This window comes from Macaca thibetana, chromosome 11, assembly GCF_024542745.1.
Source record: "Macaca thibetana thibetana isolate TM-01 chromosome 11, ASM2454274v1, whole genome shotgun sequence".
In the NCBI taxonomy this organism is placed as follows: domain Eukaryota; kingdom Metazoa; phylum Chordata; class Mammalia; order Primates; family Cercopithecidae; genus Macaca; species Macaca thibetana.
The window spans coordinates 22,791,157-22,813,189 of NC_065588.1; the positions used below are offsets into that span (position 1 = coordinate 22,791,157).

At 33.4% G+C, this 22,033-nt stretch overlaps 1 protein-coding gene across 1 annotated transcript in view; it reads left to right on the forward strand.

Annotated features, from left to right (window-relative positions):
* Positions 1-22,033, forward strand: part of ETNK1 (ethanolamine kinase 1) — a 62,924-nt gene that overhangs the window by 24,642 nt on the left and 16,249 nt on the right. The window contains exons 3-5 of the mRNA XM_050746725.1: positions 8,320-8,460; positions 10,292-10,434; positions 20,511-20,594. Of these exons, the coding sequence (XP_050602682.1) occupies positions 8,320-8,460; positions 10,292-10,434; positions 20,511-20,594 (368 nt within the window). The remainder of the gene's footprint in view (positions 1-8,319; positions 8,461-10,291; positions 10,435-20,510; positions 20,595-22,033) is intronic.

The window sequence follows — 22,033 nt, forward strand, 5'->3', positions numbered from 1 at the left end:
AAGAGCTGTTTGGTGTATTTTGGATAATAATCCATTATTGGATATGAGTTTTGCAAATATTTTCTTCCAGTCTGTGCTTTATCTTTTTATTCTCTTGGCAGTGTCTTTTGCAGAGTAGAAAGTTTTCATTTTAATGAAGTCCAGCTTATCTGTTCTTCTTTCATGGATCATGCCTTTGTTGTCGTTTTTTAAAAGTCATTGCCAAATCCAGGGTCATCTACATTTTCTCCTATGTTATCTTCTCACAGAGTTTTAGTTTTGGATTTTACATTTAGGTCTGCAATCCATTTTGACAAAATTTTAATGAAGGTGTAAGGTATATGTCTAGATTCATGTTTTTGCATGTGAAGGTCCAGTTGTTCAGCACAATTTATTGAAAAGTCTGTCTTTTCTCCATTTTATTTCCTTTGCTCCTTTTCAAAAATCAGTTAACTATTTATGTGGGTCTATTTCTGAGTTCTGTATTCTGTTTCTTCATCTGTTTGTCTAATCTTTTGCAGATATCACACTACCTTAATTACTGTAACTTTATAGTAAGTCTCGAAGTCAGGTAGTGTTAGTCCTCCAACTTGTTCTTCTCTTTCAATATTGTGTTGGCTATTCTGGGCCTTTTGCCTCTCTATAAAAACTTTTTTTTTTACATTTTAAAATTGACTTTTTAAGAATTTATTTTTAATTGACAAATAATAATTGTGTATATTTGGGATACATTATTCATGTAAACTTTAGAATCAGTTTTTCGATATCACAAAATAACTTGCTGGGATTTTGGTAGGAATTGCGCTGAATCTGTAGATCAAATTGGGAAGAACTGACATCTTGGCAGTATTGAGTCTTTTTATCCATGAACATGGAATATCTCTTATTTAGTTATTTGCTTTCTTTTATCATAGTTTTATAATCTTCCCCATATAGATCTTGGACATAGTTTGTTAGATTTATACCTAAGTATTTTATTTTTGGGGGTGCTACTGTAAAAGGAGTGCATTTTATTTTCAAATTTCACTATTCATTACTGGTATGTAGGAAAGCAATTGACTTTCATATTTTTTTTTTTTATCCTGCAAGCTTGCTATAATTGCTTATTCCAGGAGGTTTTTTTGATCCATTCTTTTAGATTTCCTCCGTAGAAAATCATGTTGTCTGCAAACAAAGACAGTTTTTTTTTCCTTGCCTCTTATTTTTTTTTTCTTGTCTTAATGCATTAGCTAGAACTTTCAGTACAGTGTTAAGAAGGATTGGTTAAAAAGTGATGTTCTTTCTTTATTCCTGATCTCAGTGGGAAATCTTCAAATTATTTGTCATTAAGTAGGATGTTAGCTGTAGTTTTTTTGTAGATATTCTTTATCAGATTGAAGATACTGTCTCTTTATTCCTAGTTTGCTGAGTTTTTATGATAATGGGTGCTGGATTTTGCAAAATGCTTTTTCTGCACATGTTGATAGGTTCGTGTGATTTTTCTGTTTTAGTCTGTTAATGTAATGGATTACATTAACTAATTTTCAAATATTGAACCAGCCTTGTATACCTGAGATAATCCCACTTGGTCACAGTGTATAGTTTATTTTTATACATTGTTGGATTTGATTTGCTTATGTTTTGTGTCAGCAAATATATAAAAAAGAAACATTTAAAAATAATGTTTTAAATAAATAGGAAATACAAAAATGTAGTGTTTTCTGTTGTATATGATATTTGCTAATAGAAAACAATTGAGGTACACTTGATTAAAGTGTTTCTAAGAACTCTTCTTTTTCAATGAGCATTTTATTTAGTTAATAAAAATTTGATTTGTTTATAGTTGTTCTGAAAAAATTTGATTATGGTAAGTACAACATAAAATTTACCATTGAAGCAGCATTTTTATCTGGGGTAATACCTGAGGTTGGTTGTCTCACAGCTACAGAAAACTAGGATGCAGACAACCAGAATGAGATTAATAGCGCAAGTTTAATAGACAAAAGAAAGAGAAGAGCTCTCTGTGCAGAGAGGGGTCCCAGAGAAAATGGGTTGCCAGTTCTGTGCTGAAACGCACGGGGTTTTATAGATTAACTGGAGGAGGCAGTGTTGGATTTGCATAGGGCACGAAAGATTGGTTGGACCAGGTGTGCCTTTTGCATAAAGCGTGTAGAAGCTGGTGGCCCCACTTTAATCTTTTATTATGCAGATGATTCTCTACCTGGCCAGTGCCATGTTGCCTGCTTCTTTTACTGGACACATGATGACAAAGAAAAGGAAAGATGTGGAGGCTCCATGTTGAATATACCTGGCTTCCAGGTAGCCCTTTTCTATTGGCACAGCTGCTGGCATTTACCTATGCAAGCTTCTAGCTTGCTTATCTATGTCTGCAGCTTGAATTTTCAGGCCACTCTTTGTTAGAAGTGATTTGGGGGCTGCTTTCTATTAAAAGGGAGCCCTTGCCGATAACTCCTTTACCTTCACTATCTGCCTAAATAATTTCTTCCTGGCTCCTGTGTCACCATCTTAACCGTTTTTTAACATGTACAGCTCAGTAGTGTTACTGCATTCACATGGTTGTGCAACTAATTTCCTGAAATTTTTTTTTTTTTATCTTGTAAAATTGCAATTCTTTTTTTTTTTTTTTTTTTTTTTTTTTGAGACAGAGTCTTGCCATGTCGGCCAGGCTGGAGTACAGTGGTGCAATCTCGGCTCACTGCAACCTCTGCCTTCCAGGTTCAAGCGATTCTTCTGCCTCAGCCTCCTAAGTAACTGGGACTACAGGTGCTCACCACCTCACCCTGCCAATTACTGTATTTTTTAGTGCCCACCACCTCGCCCTACCAATTATTGTATTTTTTTAGTGCCCACTACCTCGCCCGGCCAATTATTTTATTTTTTAGTAGAGACGGGGTTTCACCATGTTGGCCAGGCTGGTCTCGAACTCCAGACCTCAGGTGATCTGCCCACCTTGGCCTCCCAAAGTGCTGGGATTATAGGCATGAGCCACCAGGCCTGGCTGATTCTATGCTTTTTAAACAACAAATCTTCCTTCCTTCCTCTAGCCCCTGGCAACCATCATCTACCTTCTATCCCTAGGAATTTGACTACTTAGGTACATCATGTCAGTGGAATCAAGTCTTTTTGTGACTGGCTTATTTCACTTAGCATGAACACTTCAAGGTTCATCTATGTTGTGTAGCATGTGTCAGAATTTTCTTTTTTTTCAAGGCTTAATCATATTCCTTTGTATTTATATACTACATTTTGTTTATTCATCCATGGATGTATACTTGGGCTAGTCAGTTTTGGCTATTGTGAATAATGTTGCTGTGAACATGAATATGTAAATATGTTTTTGATACCCTGCATTCAGTTCTTTTGGATAAATGCCCAGAAGTGAAATTGCTAGATCATATGGTAATTCTGGTTTTAATTATTTGAGGAACCACCATACTGTTTTCTGTAATAGCTGTAGCGTTTTATATTCCCATCAACAGTGCACAAGGGCACCAATTTCTTTACATTCTTACCAACAGTTATTTTATTTTTTATAGTAGCCATTCTAATGGATATGAGGTGGTATCATATTGTGCTTTTGATTTGCATTTGCCTAATGAGTAGTAATGTTGAACATATGCTTATTGACCATTTGTTTACTTTTTCTGGAGAATCACCTATTCAGGTCCTTTGCCTATTTTTTCATGGGGTTATTTGTTATTTTTTGTTGTTGAATTGTGGGAGTTTGTTACATGTTCTGAATGTTAACTCCTTGTTAAATACATGATTTCCAAATATTTTATCTTATTCTGCAGGTTGCTTTTTCAGTCTTTTGATTGTGTACTTTGGTGCATAGTTTTTAATTTTGATGTGGTAGAGTTTATTTTTACTTTTGTTGCCTGTGCTTTTGGTGTCATATCCAAGAAATCAGTGCCAAATATCCAGTGTCATGAAGCTTTATCCCTGTTTTCTCATGAGCGTTTTAATACTTTTAGTTCTTACGTTTAGATCTTTGGTCCATCTTGAGTTAGTTTTCGTATATGGTATATGGTGTAAGGAAAGGGGCCAGCTTCATTCTTTTGCATGTGGATGTCTAGTTTTCCCAGTACGATTTGTTGTCCTTTCCTCATTGTTCTTCTCTTCCCATTGTTGTCCTTTCCTCATTTAAGGTTCTTGGCACCCTTGTTGAGTACTGTTTGACTGTATAATTGTGGATTTGTTTCTGGGTTCTCTGCTCTATTCCATTTATCTATATGTTTTTCTTTGTGACAGCATCATACTGTTTTGATTACAGCAGCTTTGTGTAATAAGTTGAAATCAGGAAGTGTAAGACTTCCAACTTTACTCTTTTTCAGTGTCATGGACTCTCGGGTCCCTTGAGAGTCCATGAATTTTAGGATAGATTTTTCTGTTTCTGCAAGAATTGCCTTTGGGATTTTGATAGAGATTGCGCTGAATCTGTGGATCGCTTTTGGTGGTATTGAAATATTAACAATATTGTTTTCCAATCCATGAACATGGGGTGTCTTTCTGTTTATTTGTGTATTTAATTTTTTTCAGCAGTGTTTTATTATTTTCAATTTACAAGTCTTTCACCTCCTCAATTATGGTTATTCCTGAGTGTTTATTTCTTTTTGATACTATCGTAAATGGAATTGTTTTCTTAATTTCTTTTCTGGATTGTTCATTGTTAATGGTGTAGAAGTGCAACTGATTTTTCTGTGTTGATTTTCTGTTCTGCAGCTTTGCTGAATTCGATTTTTAGTAAAAACTGTTAATTTTCTTAAAAATCATTCTTTAAAATTTTCATGCTTTTTCAGTCCTCATTAATTAAAAATTTTAGATGAGTATGGAACTTGTGATTAGGTCATAATTTTTTAAAATCTCTTCAGAAAGCCTAGTTTTTAAGTATATATAGGTGGCTGCCACGGTTACAATCGAAGTATACTTATTTCCATGATAAGATTTGTATTGTAAATCAACTGCCTTCCTTTCTGCTATGATCTGAATATTTGTATCCCCTCAAAAACCTTTTGTTCAGACCTGATTCCAGTGAAATAGTATTAAGAGGTGTGTCCCTTTGGCAGTATTAGTCATGGGGGTGGAGCTCTCATGAACGGCATTAATGCCCTTATAAGAGAGGCCCAAAGAAATTTGCTTGCCCCTTCTACCATGCGAAAACGCAGCAAGAAGGTGCCATCTGTGAGGAACAGAACTGTGAGAAAGAAATTTATGTCATTTATAAGCTACCTTGTTTATGGCATTTTTGTTAAAGCAGCCTGAAAGGACTAAGACACTTTACATGTTAATTGTGTTATATAAAAGATAAAAAAGACCAGTAATTTTGAGACCTGTAGATACTGGCTTGAATTCTGGAGTATGAGAAGAAGGTGATGTGGCTTTATTATCAAAGAATAGGCAGTATTTTAAGTGGATGCTCATTTGGTTTTTGTGTAAGAAAACCTTTTTGTTACAATTATTAGTACATGAGATTATTAAAAATCCAAAATAGATTTTAATCCACCTGACATTTCAGTTACTATCAGCTGAGTAACTGGACAACTTCTAACATTACATTTTTTTAGTACACAGAAAATTGAAGTAATTTAAAAACTGCTTTAGATTAATCTTGAAATATATATTTGCTCTGGAATGACCATACTGCAGCATGATTCTCATGAACTTCAAAATACTTTATTTAAAAAACAACTTGAGGCAGCAAAAGTATTATAGTTGTCTGACTTTATCCGTGTGATGTACAGGGCCTCCTTGTCTCCTGATCTCAGTAAGCTTACACTGATGGTTTCAGATCAGAAGAGCAGAAACGGCTTAGTTCTAAAGGGACTGCTGGGAAAACATTTCCAAATAACTGCAGCGCTTGGATGACTACTTCCCTGAGTTTTGCTTATTCACTGAAAGCAGAACTACTGTGCCGAGCCCTCCAGTGACACGGGCCTTCCGCTCTCCCAGACATTTGCCTCTCTTCCCACCTGCTCTGAATCCAGCATGGAGCAGATGAGGAAGTCATGGAGTTCTGTCCGTTCCAGCATGTGTGTCCCCTTTGCAAAAAGGAAAATTACATTTTGTAAGAGACCCCAAATCAAGGTCTCATATAAACCCTGGGGTAAAACTGTTAGAAATGATATTATTATTCATTTATTTTTTAAAAATCACAGCAAATAAAGTTTGTTAGAGTTAAGTATGTGTGACCCCCTCCTAAATCATCTGTTTCATTTCTTTAGTAAATATTTCTAAGACATAATATTCTGTTGACACAGATCACCCCTTGTGTTTCATGTAACACAGATTGTATCTTTATTCAAGCTTTTTGTTTCCCTCTCTTCTCTGAAGTTTTAAAACCAGTTTTAACTGGCTTAAAGTGTGTGTGTGTCTGTGTGTGCATGCGTGTACATGCATGCATTTGTACTTTCCTTTGTTTTGATTTTATCACCACCTGGCCTTTTCATCAAGTTGCCTGGTGCTTAAGTACCACAGTTCATTTGGGCTTAGCTTTCTGTGTATATATGCGACTGACATAAAAATAATTTGTTTTCTGTATTCTTGTGGACATGAGTTTATGGTCTTAGGGAAGGTCATTCAAAATGATTTAGTTTGTAAAAGTAAATGTTTATTTACTCATTTGTTTGAGAGGTATGAACCAAAGTACACATATATAAAAAGGTTATGGATTTTAATATTTTAATAATGTATTAGATTAAAGATGAGACTAATACTGTTGATTGAGGATGATAATTTGACAATTTACAGTGACATAAAGGAGAAGGAATTTATTGGTACTTGTAATTGCGAATACTGAGTTCAAACATGGGGTAAATCCAGGGACTCTAACAATGTCATTAGGAATATCACTTTATTCTGTTTATTCTTTTACCTTTTTTTTTTCTTGCAAACTTTCCTTAGGATTCTCCATAATAATATCAGTTGGTTTCTCTGACCAGTTTAACCACCCCAGGGGGAAAATTTTCCTAATTTTCTAATAGCTTCAACAAAAGTGAGATCAAGTCTCTGGCTTGGCTTGGGTGATATGTGCTGAACCAGCCTGAATGATAGAATGCTCTGAGCAAGTCAGGGTCATATGTTCACTCACTATTGAAGTGAGTGATGGACATGGGATGCAGTTAGGGTTGAAATCAGTTCTGTAGTAATGACATGAACTAAAAGTAAGAGGGACAGAAGTTTCTCCAAAGGAAAATCAGGACTCTTTAGTTACTAGGAATGAAACAAAAACAAGAATATTCACAATAATATAGAAATGTAATATTAAACGTGTTATTTAAGGATTGATATAATGCTAGATTCTCTGTGGGCCTTAAGTGGTTTTCAAATGTTTTTACATATTAAAATGACTCGGGAAGGTTTTAAATATCTCAGTGTCCTGGCTGCACACCAGGCCAGTTAAATCAGAATTTTGTTAGTTCCTGTGTAATTAATTTGTTTTGAAGTTCCTTAGGAAAATCATGCTAACAAGAACTGGGTAGACAGAGCTGGTAGAGCCGAGGTTCGAAAAGACGGATTTCAGGGGACAGAGAAGTTCACATGGGAGAAGCAGGATCCAATGGAGAGAACAGAGGGGCCTCAAAGAGAGACAGAAAGGAGGACCTCCAGCCTAGGAGGTACCTTTCAAAGGAAGCCTGGGACTCAAATCTAGTTTCAGAGAGTACGCTCAAAATCTTAAGTATTAAAGTTCTTACCAGCTTCAATGGATATTCAGTGGTTCAGGAATCTGATTCACCAATGGATCCCCATCAGTCAGTCAGAAGTGAATTCAAAAGTGCAAACATAGGGTCCTGGGTCCAGTGATGAATTTGATTCCGAGTCACAGCACCATAACTGTTAAAGAAAAAATTATTAGTGATACTTGCTAAAGCATGATAAGGCCGACTTTCTTCAGAATCATTGAGTTACAGGTATAGGGACCACAGCAGTGGGATTTTGGAATTGGAGAAGAGAGACTGGGCCCAACTCCAAATGCAGCATGCGCAAGTAGGAATGTATATCCAAGGAGCAGGGTAGGGGTTGGTGGGTGGAAGATTAAGAGTAACATCAGAGTAAGGGGTTTCTGGGTAAAACAACCTAATGGTTCTTGCTGACGATGGCCAGAGTAATTAATTTGGGGAATGGTGAAGGATAAGGAACCTGATCAGATATCAAGGGTGGGGATACTCTCGCTAAACGGACTCAGTAGGATTCTTGCTAAAACTGGTTTTAACAACAGGGAGCACAGGTAGGTCTACAAGAAGATTCAGGAGACTGACTAAAGTTTCATCAAGAATCTTTGTCAGTAGACTTGACCTTTTTGATACTTAAGTTTTTCTTTTTATGCGGTTTTGTTTTAAACAGGCTAATAGCTCGTCAGCTTGCTAAAATCCATGCTATCCATGCACACAATGGCTGGATCCCTAAATCTAATCTTTGGCTAAAGATGGGAAAGTATTTCTCTCTCATTCCCACAGGATTTGCAGATGAAGACATTAATAAAAGGTACAATTATTTTTACATTTGAAATTATGTTTTATGTTGCTTTGCTCTATGATAGGGTTTCAAAGGTAATTGTAAAGTTTCATTGTATAAAATCAGGTTTTCTTTCTTTGCATTGAAGTAAAATAAGCATTGATTCTTTGGCTGTCAGATGGCACTACAGAAAAAACTGCCTCTCTATCTCCCTCAGTGTCCCCTTCCAAAAAATATGCCCTACAACAGCAAGGGGCAGAGGTGGAAGTAGGGGAACACCATTTAAAAATAAAAAGGTAGGTGGTAATGGTGAAGCAAGATTTTTCTTGACTTTTTAAGATACTGCAGAATTGAGAGGCAAGTCTAGTATTATATAGAATAAGAGCACAAGAGCCTGGAGCCAAACAGATTAAATCTCAGTCCTACTGGTTAACATTTCTGTTGTGTGACTCACTCAACTAGGGAACTTACCTAACTGTTTTCTTATCTATAAAATGGAAATTACAGTAGTAGTGTATTAACCCTAGAGAGGTTTTGTGAAGATCGAGATAGTATATGTAAAGGTCTTTATAACAGTGCCTGGTCATCACGTAAGTGTTGAGGTAGCTGCTGTTTTAAAAATTACTATTGTTATTCAAAGAAGGTTATTAGAGTTGTATTTCTTTCCTAGGCTCTCCAAGGTTTATTTGAAATCCTTAAGGTTAATGATTCTTTGGAAAAGCTGGAGGTGTACTATGGTAAATAATAGGAAGAAAACCCTTACCCCAGTAGAAAATAATACAGCTAGAACATAACACACAATTAAAATATTAAATACATTTTGTATTTCTTCTATTCCATTTTGTTTGTTCATGATTATAAGTTTTATAATCCTTTGAATCCCACAATTTTCATTCAACACTACCTTTAAAAAAAAAAAAAAAAAAAAAAAAAAAGCACCGCATTTTTGACCAGTCATACCATTTTGAAAAGAGCATATGAGGACTACTTGTGGAAGTTGTATGTAGAGAAGAATACAGTAGTGGGGAAAATATAGGTAGAAACCACCTGAACAGGCAAATTAAGTAATGTAAAAAGAATCTGTATTTGTACTGTTAATGGAGAAGCAAGGAGTAATTCGAGAGACTTTGGAGAAAGAATCAAGACGTCATCAAGTATTAAGGGAAGGAGGAAAGGAGTATAGCTGTTTTGTAAGCCTGATTGGTGCTATTGAGGAATGAGTGGTAGCAGCCAATTTTGTTTCCTTTGATTTTTTAATTAAATTAATACAAGTGTAGATAATAATCAGTATAGATGAGGACAGGACAAAAAGCCACAATTTCTAGTCCAGCTCACCATGCTGCCTCCCACCCTTCACAGTCTCACTACTCTGTGGCGATTTCTGTAATAGTTTTGTTTTTAACATAACTGGATTATATAAGGATAACTTTATTTTTTATCAACTTTTATAGGCAGTAATCTTTTGACTTTTCTGAGAATTTAGATTTATATTGCATTTACCCTTTCAACCTTGAAATACGTATTTTTAATTTTTAAAATAGTCTTTGTAACTTTAAATAACATTCTTAAACTTCTGTTTATTAAATGCTTTGTCTCTTTGTTTTGTCATCTATAAAATTGACATAAATGTAAATTACTTAGAATAGTACTTAGTAATTGTTAACTATTACCTATGTATATCACTTAGAAACACAAGTTTTTAGTGATTTTTTTTAACTTTTGTCCTACATTTTAATTGCTGCTCAGTTTCTTTTATTCATGTCTAAACTTACTATATAGATTTTCTTTATTCTAACTTTTGACATAATCAAACTTGAAAAAAAAGTCACACCAGATATAACTCTTCTTTTAAAACTAAAAGGTTCCTAAGTGATATCCCAAGCTCTCAGATTCTTCAGGAAGAGATGACTTGGATGAAGGAGATTCTTTCCAACCTGGGCTCACCTGTTGTGCTTTGCCATAATGACCTATTGTGTAAGAATATAATCTACAATGAGAAACAAGGTAGGTATTTGACCTTAGCAGTAAGTAAAATTGATTTATTTTATGTTCTTAATGGTCATTTCATCTCTATATCAATAAAATAAATTCAAATGCAAGGAGTGAGATCATGCATGAAACCTTTAAAGATTTTCTTTTAGGTTATCAAGTTACGGTAACTGTGATAATTTAGGATATATATTCTTTTAATATTTGTATAAAATATGTTTTTTAGAATTGGTTAGAAACAGATTGTGATTTCTGTGGGATTTTTAAGTATAAAATGATGAAATGATTTTGTTTATAAATTTAATTGCAAAACTTATTTGGTTGTTCATGAATTGAACATGTACCTGCTTATAACGGGGGATGTGGAAAATCAACAAAGTGACATTGAACTGCTTTATAAATAGAAAAATTTTCTCACAGTGTTGGGAAGGACAACAGTATTAAAAACAAATGTGTCTCCAGGTTTCTCGTTATCTATTTATTATGTTGATTTGTTAGTTATTTTGATGCTAAGGAGAGAGCTACAGATGGAGGAGATATTATTTGTAGTTTCTCAAATTTATGTCTACTAAAGTAATCAAGAAATCTTGGTAAATAATGTCAACATTTTTTGAGGTAGCCTGATACTTTTTGGTGAAATGTTTTTGTGTTCATATTTGTACACTGTATTCAATTTCTTTCTGTTTTCATATTTAAGAACCACTCGGTTGTATTATATTACTGGCTAAAGTGGTTTGAGGTTTGGTTGCTAAATGATAGATGCCCTTCAACGCTAAATTGAAATTTAAAAATGAAATTTTAGTTGAAGGATTCTTACTAACAAAAAATGTTTTTGAAACTGTGTTTTCATTTTATAGGAAACTAGTTTTTTTTACTTTTTTTTTTCTTTTTTGAGATGGGGTTTCGCTCTTGTCACCCAGGCTGGAGTGCAATGGCATAATCTTGACTCACTGCAACTTCCGCCTCCCAAGTTCAAGTGATTCTCCTGCCTCAGCCTCCTGGGTAGTTGGGACTACAGGTGCACATCCCCACGCTCGGCTAATTTTTGTATCTTCTTTTTTTCTTTTTTTTAAGAAGAGAGAGTTTCCCCATGGTGGCCAGGCTGGTCTTGAACTCCTGACCTCAGGTGATCTACCCACCTCGGCCTCCCAAAGTGCTGGGATTACAGGCATGAGCTACCGTGCCCGGCCTTCTCTGTTTTGTTTTGTTTTGTTTTGTTTTGTTTTGTTTTTAAAGTGATGGGATCTCACTATGTTACCCAGGCCTGGAATGCAATGGTGTAATCATGGCTCACTGCAGCCTTCAACTCCTGGGCTCAAGCAGTCCTCTTGCCCCACCCCCCTGAGTAGCTGGGACTACAGGTGCATGCTACCATGCCTGACTAATTTCAAAATTTTTTTTTTGTAGAGATGGAATCTTGCTATGTTACCCAGGCTAGTTTTGAATTTGTGGCCTCAAGTGATCCTCCTGCCTTGGCCTCCAAAAGTGCTGGGATTACTGGCGTGAGCCACTGTGCCTGGCCTGAAAACCAGTTTTTGAAGATAGTTATTACAGTTGAAAGAGCCGATTTTGAATCAAAATTGCGCTGTTGTAAATATACTAAAGCCTAAGAATTCACATTAGCATGGTCATAATTATATTAAATTACTGTTTATGACCCTTCTTAGAGTGTAAGGCGGGACTATTCAAATACAAAGGTTGATAGATATAGCTGACTTTCACTTTAAGAAAACGAAAGGTACACTGTCGAGTGGTAGGCTTACGCACATATTGCCAAAAATATATTCGAGAATTTTTTATGTTTGATATTTCAATGTTGATTAGAGATCTCTTTTTCAAAAACATACTGAACTAACATTTTTGTTTTGAATCATCTTGAAATGCTTGTGTGGAATCATTTTTAAAATTTCGAGCGTACCCTAAAATATTAAGTACTTGACAGTGTCCTTTAATGTCTTTTTGTCTATTATGTATAATTATCATAGTATATATGCACTACATTATATACTGGTAACCAAATCTCAATGCCATTTGTGAGACTAGAGCATTAGTTACGCATTAAAGCAGTGTATGAGCTTGTAAATTCAGTGCAGGACCTAATAAAACATTTTATATAATGGAATTTCAAGTGAGGGACTTCATCTTACATTTGAAGTGGACACTCAGCTTTATTTTTAACTGCAAGTTGATCAAAGAGAATCTGTTATTTCCTTTAGAATATAATTTTAAACTTTCATATTTTTATTTTTATAAGTTTCTTTTGCATATTCATTTCACAGAACAAACTTGTTTATAAAACCAAAAAATAAGGGACCAAAAAAATCAGATTACTTTGTCTTGGGTATTAAAAAATACATTTTCACTTTTTTATTTAAATGGTCACTTATCTCTAAACTATCGATCAGTTATGTGAAAAGTTCCCATGTTTTCACATAAAATCTTTATTCAAATCAGCCTTAAGAATGCAAGGTTGTCATTTGTTTTTGTGCCAAGTTACTTGAATCATACTTTTGTGTCAAATTTTCCTTTCACAGAAAATTTTTACAGCTGTACAGGTGAACTGTTTTGATACATTTTTTAGAATTTGCCTTTTTTATTGAAGTCTCTTTTGTATCATTTTTTTTTTCTTAGTCTTTGTGGTTATGTATGTGTCTTACTTATAGAAATGTTCTGGTTTTTTTAATCTCCTTACCAGTGGTTTTATAATGTTCACTAGGAAGGCTAGTTTTGATCCCATGGTATCTGTTTAAAAAAGTAATTTCTATGTGATTAGTTGAAACATAAGCATTAAGAAATATAGTTAGAATGTTCAAATAAAAATCTAAAACTAGAGTATGACAAGACGCTTACTTAGCCTAGTCTTTAGTGTTACATTTGAAATTAGGAGCTGATGGTTTTGAGGTAATTTAACTATATGACATGTTTGAGTGTTTACTATAAGTAGAAGATACCATGCCTTAAAAGGTATGAATTATATTATTTAATAAATTTAATAGACAAAAATAGTCAATATTGAGTAAATTTAATATGCAAACTAGTTATATGTTTGCATTTAATATGCAAATAATATAATATGCATATAATATAACTAGTAGATATGTTTGCATATTAAATGCAAGCATATAACTGGTAAATATAGGACTTACTTAACAGATAGATATGACATGACGATTCAGTTCACTAAAAGTGCAACTTTTAGTTTCTAAACTATAACTTGAGAGATTAATTTTGAGATTAATTTATATTAATCTCTATAATATAACTTGAGAGATTAATTTAGATTAATTTAGAATTAAGATGTGTATGTATATAGGTATATGTATACATAACATATTTATACACAAGGCACACACACTATGAGCACCCTGCAGTTTGTAGGCATTTTTACATGCAAATGTTTTTGGAACCGATAGGCATCACAGGAATAAATTTTATATATTTGAGATTGTAGCATAGCATTAACACTTATGGCAGCAATTTTGAAAAGGGTAATTAAAGCTAGAGATACAGACTGCAGTTATTTACCTTCTTAAACTAGTTGCCTTATTATAGCGTATAAATGCCATGTTGACTCTTTTGAGATAAAGATAATTTCCATATAAAATAAATGATTAAGCTGCATATTCACAAACATGTTAGATTTGTTATTACTTCTTAAGTCATTCATATGACTTGAGCTCCGGGTTTCATTATTGTGTACCCATCTTTGAGATACCAATAGATAAAACATAATAAGATGAAAGCCAAGGAACTGGCCTTGAAATCATCAAGCTCAGTCTTTGTCTGCAGTATGTTTCAGACCCTTAATTTCTCAGAAGTACAAATTTTAGGCAAACTTCTTAAATTTATACTGGATTATCTTGATGTCTCTGCATATATGTTTAAACCATAGTAACTTAGATTTTGTACTAGAAAATCTCTGACTCTTAAAAGCAGATACAATTAAAGCTTGGTTACTACCAAGAGAAGTCAGAAAGAGTATAGATTTTGGAAGTAAGCACATTTGAGTTTAGATCCCTACCCAGTTACTTACAGAAATAAGTAGTATTAGACATATCATTTTATCTCTTTATGTCTTTATGTAAACACAGACTGTTCTTGACAATTTACATCAGAATCACCTATGGTACTTGGGAAAACATTTGGATTTCTGGGCCCCACCCATGACCAATTAAACAATAATTTTTATAGATAGGCTTAGAAATGTTGTGTTTAACAGATTCTGAGGCAGTTTTTGTGCTACTGATAGTCTAGAACTTTAGTTTGCTTTATTTGTAACTTAGAGACAGTATCTACTTCAGATGGATGCTAACAAGATTTTAGATTATGCATATAAAATATATAGCACTGGACCAAGGACTTAGCAGCTCTTAGTTGTAGCTATTATACTGACAAAGGGGTTGGCAAACATTTTCTGTAAGGAGCTGTGTAGTACAACTTTTAGGCGTTGTGGGCTGGATAGTCTCCATTGCAACTTTTCAGCTGTGTGTTGAGGCATGAACACAGCGATAGACAATACATACCTAAATGAGTGTAGCTGTTTTCCAATAAAACTTTTTCCAAAGATAGGTGGTGGATTGGATTTGGGCTGAAGGTACATGGTTCGCCAACCCTGTATTATGTTTATAGCGTTTGTTTTACAAAGTGTATCTGATTCTGAAAAAATGAAAAATGGTTATTATAGGCTAGATGGTAGGACTAAATTAACAGATAGATATGACATGACAATTCAGTTTGTCTTAAGTGCAACTTTCAGTTTCTATCTTAACTATAACTTGAGATATTAATTTAGAATTACAAATGTGTGTATATGTATATATGGGTCATATTTATACACAAGGCACACATACTATGAGCACCCTGCAGTTTGTAGGCATTTTTACATGCGAATGTTATTGGAACTGATAGGCATCACAGGAAGAAATTTTGCCTCTACCTACTCTCACCATGTCAGTTGACAGGACTCAGGACATGGGAGAAGAGTGAGCTTCCTTTCTGAAGTTGATGGTAGCTGTCAAGATTTTTGAAAAGTTAGTGCCAGGAATTAGGTGATTGGTAAGCAGCGGCCCATTCCTTGCCTTCAGTGAAATGACATCCTAAAAAGGTAAGAAAAGAATACTTAATGATAATGATGGTAGAATTTGATATATAATAAGGAAACCAAAAGCAGTGGTTCTTGCTCCAAAACTATAGGAATTATCAGTCATCTTTTAAATCAATCATTAATTTAATAGACTTTATATTAAGCAGAACAAATTGTAATATTGCCTATGACTAACTTTAAATCTAATATTTTAATTTCAACTAATCATTTAACTACTGACATCAAGAAATTACTAAAGCTGTTGAGATTTCTATCTCATGTCTTGATGCTCTCTCAGAATGTTTATTGGTCTCATGACTTTTGGTGACTTTCATTTCTCCTCCTCTCTCCCATTTCTTCCTAAAAGCTCATGTAAATACCTAATATGTAACTTTAAATGTCAGTAATGGCAATCACTGTTTATTTTCTCTGTCAGCAAAATACAAGAAGCTGATTTACAGCTGTTTAAGGAAATGAGTAGAAGAAAAGGAAAGCTTTTTCTGGGAATTAAAGAGTAAATCAGGTTTTGTTTTGTTTTGTTTTAAGAGTTCTACACAATATAAATAGAAAATGGGTGAGTCCCCATAGTCACTTGTTTGGCTCTAAATCTTATCCACTGTACTATTACTCCTGAGAAAGCTTTGTAGTTATCATGTTATTCATGTTTTAATGACTGAGAAGAGTTTTTACATTGGTACTTTTAAAAAATTTAAATAAATACAAATTGATTTTTGTGTTTGGTAAACTGTGTTTTCTAGGGTGGTGTTTCTAAATGTAGTTTAATCTTTAACTCTGCTTTAATTTGTATTCTCAACCACTAGTTAGCAGAAAATAAAATGTAAGTCAGATAATAAAAAACTTAAATGAACTGTAAAAACCTGAAGCTATTAAGAAAGAGGGACCTAATATAGGTACTAGTTTGTTTGTTTGTTTTTTCATTCATGCATTCTGGCCCACTGTGTTCAGTCTTGTACTTGAATGAAAATGTCAGAAACACCACATTTTTCCTTTAGTTTTCCATGCTTTTTTGTCTTTCCCCCTACCCCAGCAAGTGTGTTATTGTGTGTCAGCATTTTCTGCAAAACTTCCATTTTTTCCACTAGCATTTAAATATTTCCTGTGTCCTAGGGATTGCTCTGTGGATTGCATAATGAAAGAGGAAGGGGACCCTACTGCCCCTCCAGGAGGCTGTGTGTCATGTAGTGGAGAAGTCCAATCACTGAACAGATACCTACATTTAGAATGATGAGTGCCTTGGTGAAGGGGTACAGAGTACTACAGGACACCAGCATGAGGATTGAAGGGAAAGTGTTTCAGACTAGAATACTCCCTTTTTCTGTATAAGACAGAAAACATTTGCTAACATTAGGATTATAGTTGCTTTTCGTATTGTTCTCTTTGAACCTGCCTAACATTGCAGAGCAAGTAGGGTGAATTGGAAAGATTTTTCAGGTTCTCATATTGACTGTTTTGCTTTTCATTTTTATTCCTTTCTCCTAACAACAAAATAAAGGAATTCAGACAAACATGTCATGTGATAATTAGACAGCTTTAGGTAATACATTATTATTTTTTGGTTTTAAAGTACCTTAAAAATTGGCAGACTGTTTTCAGTCTTTTACTAAGATTTGAACAGTTTAACCAGTAGTGTGGGGATTTGATTACCCTGATAGAGATATGCAAGAAATAAAGTAATAAAAGACAAAAATGTAGGTTTGGAAAATTCAAATTGTAGTTTTATCCATTAATTATATACTTTACCCATTATGTGCTCGTCGTTGTGATAATTATATAAAGATAACTAAAATAACACTCCTAGGCCTTAAAGTAGTAGTTCTTTACTTTTTAAAGGTCAAGGGTCCCTTGAGAATCTGAAAAATTGAGAATCTCCTCCTAAGAAAGTGCACATACACATAAAATTTTAGGGAATATTCTAATTGTCTTTTCATCCTTGAAACCCCAATTAAAAATTCGTATCTTAAAGAACTGACAAGATGATCTTGCTATATGAGCTGGTTAATTTTTATTGCTGATGTGGATATTCATTTAAATAAAGGGAAATTTTAGAAATCAGAAGTTAACTTTATAGAAGGAAAAAGTGTATTTTCTGTTGTTAGGAAAGCATTTTCCAGTAATTTGATTTTTCTGGCACCCTAACTACGGGAAGTTGGCTTTTTAAATTTTACTTTGTTGCAGAAGATTAAATTTAAGGTTGAGTTCCACTTTGTTTGCAATAGTTTGAAAAAGAATAGCTAATGCAGATTTTTTTTTTTAAATTTTTTTCCTTTTAAGCTTTGTGTCTTGTACAATGTGAGTTTGCCAAATTTTCTTCATCTGCTACAGATTAGGTATGCCATTGTTGCTGCCATGTGGCGGCGCACCCCGTGCTTCTTAAACGCACTGACTGGAGGTTTATCGCATCACTTGTTCACATGCACGGAGCCTGGTAACAGCCTCATCTGTATCTTGTTAGCTTCATTTTCTTATTTTTAAAATTTCATTATTTATAAACTCAACATAGCATTTAAAAATAAAGGCTAGTTTTAATTAATTAATGTTACTACAAAAAGTCATTGCTAAAATTTTCATAGTGAAACAGATTTTAACTTTTGTTAAAATGTGCTATGCTTTAATTAAATTGTATTTACTCTACAAGCAGGCATGTTTTACCTGCCATTTTAACTGTATTTGCCAAATTCTAAATATAATTTTGAAAATTGAAATTGAAGCTTATGTTTATGTGGCAAAAGTAAGCTTCAGGACTGGGCTGTGTATTTTTATTGGCATGTAACAGTTAATATGAGCTCTACAAGAATTTGTTTTAGAGAGCTAAAGCTATCAACAGCTGCAGATTTTAAAAATTACATATTAAAACTGTTAGGTTAGATGAGTTGTACAACTTAGTAAATCTTGTATCCTGAGTTTCTGAAGTCTGGTGGATAGATGTCTCTGAAATCATTGGTTTTAGTCTTTTTACTGATAGTTTTGTATAGGGAATTCATCTTTTTCTCTTCTAAAATAACATTTTTCCTCTAATTTATTTCTATTACTTATTGTACATAAATTTTAAAATAAAATTTTAAAATAAAAGGAAAAAAGTCACTTGTCTATCACCTGTTAATAGTTTAAACATTTTGGTTTATTTCCATTCATCCTTCCCCACATGCATTATTTACATATATATTTTTTCTCTGTAGGCATATTTTAATTTGGATCACAGTTTACTACTTAGTATCTCCTTTTCATATGACATTTGTAATTTCCCTGGTCATTATTTTTGAAAATGAGATTTCTTCATGGTTTTATTTCATTTTACTTTCATGCCTGTGAGTATTTTATCATGATGGTTGTCTCTTCACTCTCCTACTCCCAATGATTCCTAGAAAAGAAACTTTAAAACATGTTTCTACTTCCCATTCTGCAGTTTAGTAAAGCGATTTGGTTAACTCTAAGACTTGTGGAGTAATGTTCTGTGAATTCAGGTATACAGACAGGAGGATCACTTCAGGCCAGGAGTTCAATACCAGCCTGGGCAACATAGCAAGACCCCCGTCTCTACAAAAAACAAAGAGAGAAAAAAATATATAATACTTGAGGTAGTTGAATTGCCGTGATTTATTGTCACCAATATTTTTAAATCTTATATTTATTATTATAATACACATTACATTTTTATAACTGGGTTATAACTGATTATTCTCACTTATTTTATTCTAGATGTGACTTATTTATACAAGTTTAGAATTATATATTAAATACAATTATATTAAAAATATTTGCTTTTATGTAAAACACAATTTGCCATGACATTTTTTGTCATATAATTTTGTTTTTCTTTGTGTTTGAATATGATCAAATACTTTCCAAAATTAAACTTACAAATGTATATCAAGATACTATAATTCAAAAGCTGTTTTTATTTGGGAAATAAATAACAATGTGTAAAGACCAGGAATTTGTTCTCCTACCTAAGCCTGATGATTAAAAGACAGTGTAACTATGCAAGTGTTAAACATTTTCTATATTCTTACAGCCATCTCTGTTCATATATCCATTTTAACTCCACACCCTGTAAGCCTTTGAGTTTGTGATCCCTGGTGAAGACAGTGACCCACATTGATTTTTTTTTTTTTTAAGGTTTCTCTCTGTCTCTTTTGCTTTTTCTTTTGAATATAGGACCTATATCTTTGTTAAGACAAATCCTTTATAATATTACTCAAAAGTTAAAAGTTCCTGAGTAGTAGTATGAAAGAACTAGATTATCTTTGGAGAGCTATAATGACATGCCTATATATGTAGCAGTAATTTAGAATAGGCATCTATTTAGCTTCTGTAAAAATTTCTCACATTTATAAACGTTAACAGAAACCATACTTTTGCTTTTTTATAAGATAAAACCACCACCTTAATGCTGCTCAGATATGGAAACCTTAGGTAGTATTACAGGAAAATGTAAGCATATGATAGCAACTAACTTCTTGTTAGTGATCTTACTTAATTTGCTCAGCAAGTATTATAGCATTATTGCAAGATTTACAGAATTCAGGTCTTGAAAAGTTTATATTTTATTTCCATATGTAGATAAGCTTGTCAGTTTACTCTTGGAGTATCAAAATTTTTGTTAAAATTACACAGATTATTAGCAATTTTCAAAGATAAAAATTTTGTTTCTAATTAAACTTGAATTTTTAAGTAACTGGTGCCCCCATGTGGCGAAAGATGTATTTTGCTTTTGTTTAAACTTGGAGAATGACTGTCTTTTCATTTTTCTTTAAAAAAGTGGACATTAGTGTTTACAAAGAAGCTGTTGACCAAGAGAAATAATTTGAATTTTGTAAAGCTCATTGCCATAAAATTCACAGCCTTACCCTGTATTGTCTCAGAAGTGCATGTAATCAAGCACGTACAGTGAGACAAAATATTGGAAGCTATTTAATTACAAATAGCATAGGGATTTTCTGATCTTATATGTGATTTCTTAATGTCTTTGTTTTTGTGTCTCACATAGGTGATGTACAGTTCATTGATTATGAATATTCTGGATACAACTACCTGGCATATGATATTGGAAATCATTTCAATGAATTTGCAGGTATAACTAATAGAGTAACTTATGTAGCTTTGAAGTGGTATTTGCAGAATATTTTATTCTTTTTTAAAGCAAATAAACTGGGAGCAGGAGCAACATTTTCCCATATGTTGTTGACCGTTTTTCTTTGCTTTTGTTTGTCACTGGAGGAAAGCAGAGATGACCAAAATTTCTTCCTTAATTGCCATCAGAAAGTAATAGGAGAAAGATAATGATTGTGGCTTCTGTTGAGACCAGACATAGTATAAGGTGCTTCATAAATCTTACCTCATTTTTTTCTCCACAACAGCCCTACAAGGTAATATTCCCAGTTTACATATCAAAAAGAAACTTACCAACATCACAGTAAAATACAGAGAACTAAGATTTGAAGCTAATTTTTAAGCATTTAAAAAGCCTTTGCTGTTTCCAGTGTAAACTGGGGCTTTTGGAATGTTGGTTCACTAAAAAACTCAATAACCTTTTTTTGTCTTTGGCTATGAATATTGAAAAGTTGGTCATTTTTACCCCTAACTTAAATTAAAATTACTAGTTTTTTAAATGTAAATGGAAATAATTTAAAATCTATTTTATCACTCTTTATTTAGAAATATGAAATGCTGTAAAAGCTAAAGATTAGAACATACCCCTGAATGGTTTATACATAGTAGAAATTTTTTATTGTTGAATTTATATTTGTGTAAGTTTATGTATTTATGTATTTTTATATACTTCAGATTACCAGACTGGGAAATACTCTGGGGAAAAAATTTAATTTGACATTTCCAGTTGTTTTGGACTACCAAGCTTATCATATACATATAAGCTGTACATATTTTTACATATCTCATCTATGGAAAGGGAACTAGCTGTACATATAATGAAATATTACCATATTACTAATATAGACAGTCATTGCCGTCGATATGAAATAGAAAACTCCAGTGATCTTCAATGATTTCGTGAGCAAAAAAAGTGAGCTAAAACTTGTGAGTTAGGTAGAATTTGGATGTGTAAAAAACTACTTTTATAGGATATAAAATTCATGAAGGAGCCTAGAAAGTTATGGTACTAGTGAGGTAGATTTAGACCAACTTATAAAGAACCTTGGATGCTAAGGAAAATAGTATGAACTTTGTCTTCTAGGTTAGTATTTTCCAAACTACAGATCATGAAATTAAATTTTTGGGGTAATGACTTTTTTTTTTTCAAAGCAAGGAATGGAAAAGAGAAACAAAATATCAGAGTTGGAAAATGTTGTTGGGGTAAATACTGTTGTGTGAAATTTAGTATCAGCTGGTTATATGTATAAGGTCTCAAAAAAAAATGTATTCTTGGTTGCAGTGAACTGAAATCACGCCACTGCACTCCAGCCTGGGCGACAGAACAAGATTCCGTCTCCAGAAAAAAAAAAGTATTCTTACCATGAGTCATGTTTTAAAAAGTTTTATAGCCACACTTTG